The following is a 2,062-nucleotide window of genomic DNA, read 5'->3' on the forward strand; positions in this document are numbered from 1 at the left end:
CCCACCCCACCCAATCCAGAAGATTCAACTGTTCAAAGATGAAGCCTCTACCACAAAAGCTTCCGCCACCACTAACCCTACCTCCCCCCATCCCGCTATAGTCAACAACAAAAATAAATTAGTTAGTGTTTGATCCTTTCCTCCGCTGCTTGCACTGAATGCTTCCCACAAAGCCACCAATGTCCCCAAGTGTTCTAGGGTCAGCTGAGGTGCTGATGGTTAATAGTGGCAAAGTACACGCGTCATTTGTGGGTGTGGCGTGGTTATGCAGGAAATATATGGAGTTGTCATTGTTATCAATATTATTATTCTTATAATTACAATATGTATTCACGTATGTATGATGACGTAGGTATGATGACCATTGTAACGGAGATTTCCCCGCGGGGATCAATAAAGTGTACCAATTTCTATTATTGACTGATTGATTGACTGACTGACTGACTGATTGATAGATTGACTGACTGACTGATTGATTGATTGCTTGCTTGATTGATTGATTGATTGATGTTCTACGTTGTACTGCCATCTACAACATCTACAAGACCAGAGGTCATAGACCCGAGGTCATAGACCAGAGGTCATAGACCAGAGGTCATAGACCCGAGGTCATAGACCAGAGGTCATAGACCCGGGGTCATAGACAAGAGGTCATAGACCCGAGGTCATAGATCTGAGGTCATCGACCAGAGGTCATCAGCGTAGACCAGAGGTCATAGACCCGAGGTCATCGACCAGAGGTCATCGACCAGAGGTCATAGACCAGAGGTCACCAGCAGCTACAAAAAAGGGGAAAACAGCAGGCAGAGAAGCGGCATGCAACACTGGGGGGTGGGGGGGAGGGGGTGGACACGGTATCAATACCTTTTGTATAACACACCTCTTTTGGGTGGGGGGGCTTGTGAGGCCTTCCTCCACCATCTCCACAGTCGCTGTTGTTGTCGCTGTTGCTGATGCTGTTGTTGTTGATGCTGTTGTTGATGCTGTTGTTGTTGTTGCTGTTGTTGTTGATGGTGTTGTTGTCGAGATTTCCGCAGGGGGACCTGGAGCAGATGATGATGTCGATGAAAATGAAGATGATGATGATGATGATGAAGACGATGAATCCTGCGGTGCAGACAAGGAATCTGTAGCAGCAGTTGTGCCCACACCACCGTCCTGGTCAACCACTGCAGTGGCAGAGTCTCCCATGATGCCCGGGCTCTCTCGTGTGACGCTCGGGGCGTTTCGTGGGGCCGTGGCCATTTCCTGCGACACCATCGTGTCAGAAACAATTTCCTGGACTGGTTCATCCACGATGGTGTGCACGAGGCGGGGCCCGGAAAAGTTGTCGTCTTTGCCTTCTGAGCCGGGGGGCGGGGTAGTCGTGCCAGACGGGGGGTCACTCACCTCAGGTGCTGGTGCTGGTGATTGTGGTGGTGATTGTTGTGGTGGTGGTGGTGGTGATTGTTGTGGTGGTGGTGGTGATTGTTGTGGAGTCTCTTCACTCTCTGTGGATACATCCGACGCGCTCCTCGAGTCAACGACGCGCCCACTGTCCCTGGAGGAAGTGACATAACATGGCGACAAAACGCCCGCCCTGTCAGACTCCCCAGCTCTCGGCGACGAGGCAGCGTGTGACATATGGTCCCCAATGTAAGGACAGTGGCCTGGGTCCTGTGTCTGGGGCACGGCGTGGCACAGTTTGGGGGAGGAATCCTCAGCATTGTTCTCCACATCCACCTCCACCAGCGATGAGCTGTCAGACGCTGTGCTGTCCTCCGACCGCCGAGACCCTATGAGGGCAGAGGTCGGTGTGGGGGCGGAGGTCGGGGGGGAGGGAGACAGGGAGTACGTCTCTGCGACACTCAGGGCAGACGTCTTCCGCTGACTCACGGGGCTCTTCTTCACCGCCCTGCTGTTGTTGTTGCTGTTGTCGGAGCTGTTCCCGGCGAGTACCGGAGTGCTCTGTCTGCGCGGGGCGAGGCTCGGGGCCACAAAGTCAAACGGGTGTGCCTCGGGGACCGGCTCAGACGACATCTCTTCCTCCGGCACGCTGTTGTGAGACGACACAGACTCCTGG

The 2,062-nt window shown here is 53.5% G+C and overlaps 1 protein-coding gene across 1 annotated transcript in view; it reads right to left on the minus strand.

Annotated features, from left to right (window-relative positions):
- Positions 1 to 2,062, minus strand: part of LOC101852583 — a gene marked incomplete at its 5' end in the record, with an annotated part of 11,576 nt that extends 9,514 nt beyond the window's left edge. Inside the window, 1 exon segment of the mRNA XM_035973166.1 lies at positions 881 to 2,062. Coding sequence (XP_035829059.1) covers positions 881 to 2,062 — 1,182 coding nt within the window.

This window comes from Aplysia californica, unplaced genomic scaffold, assembly GCF_000002075.1.
Source record: "Aplysia californica isolate F4 #8 unplaced genomic scaffold, AplCal3.0 scaffold01041, whole genome shotgun sequence".
Taxonomy (NCBI): Eukaryota; Metazoa; Mollusca; class Gastropoda; order Aplysiida; family Aplysiidae; genus Aplysia; species Aplysia californica.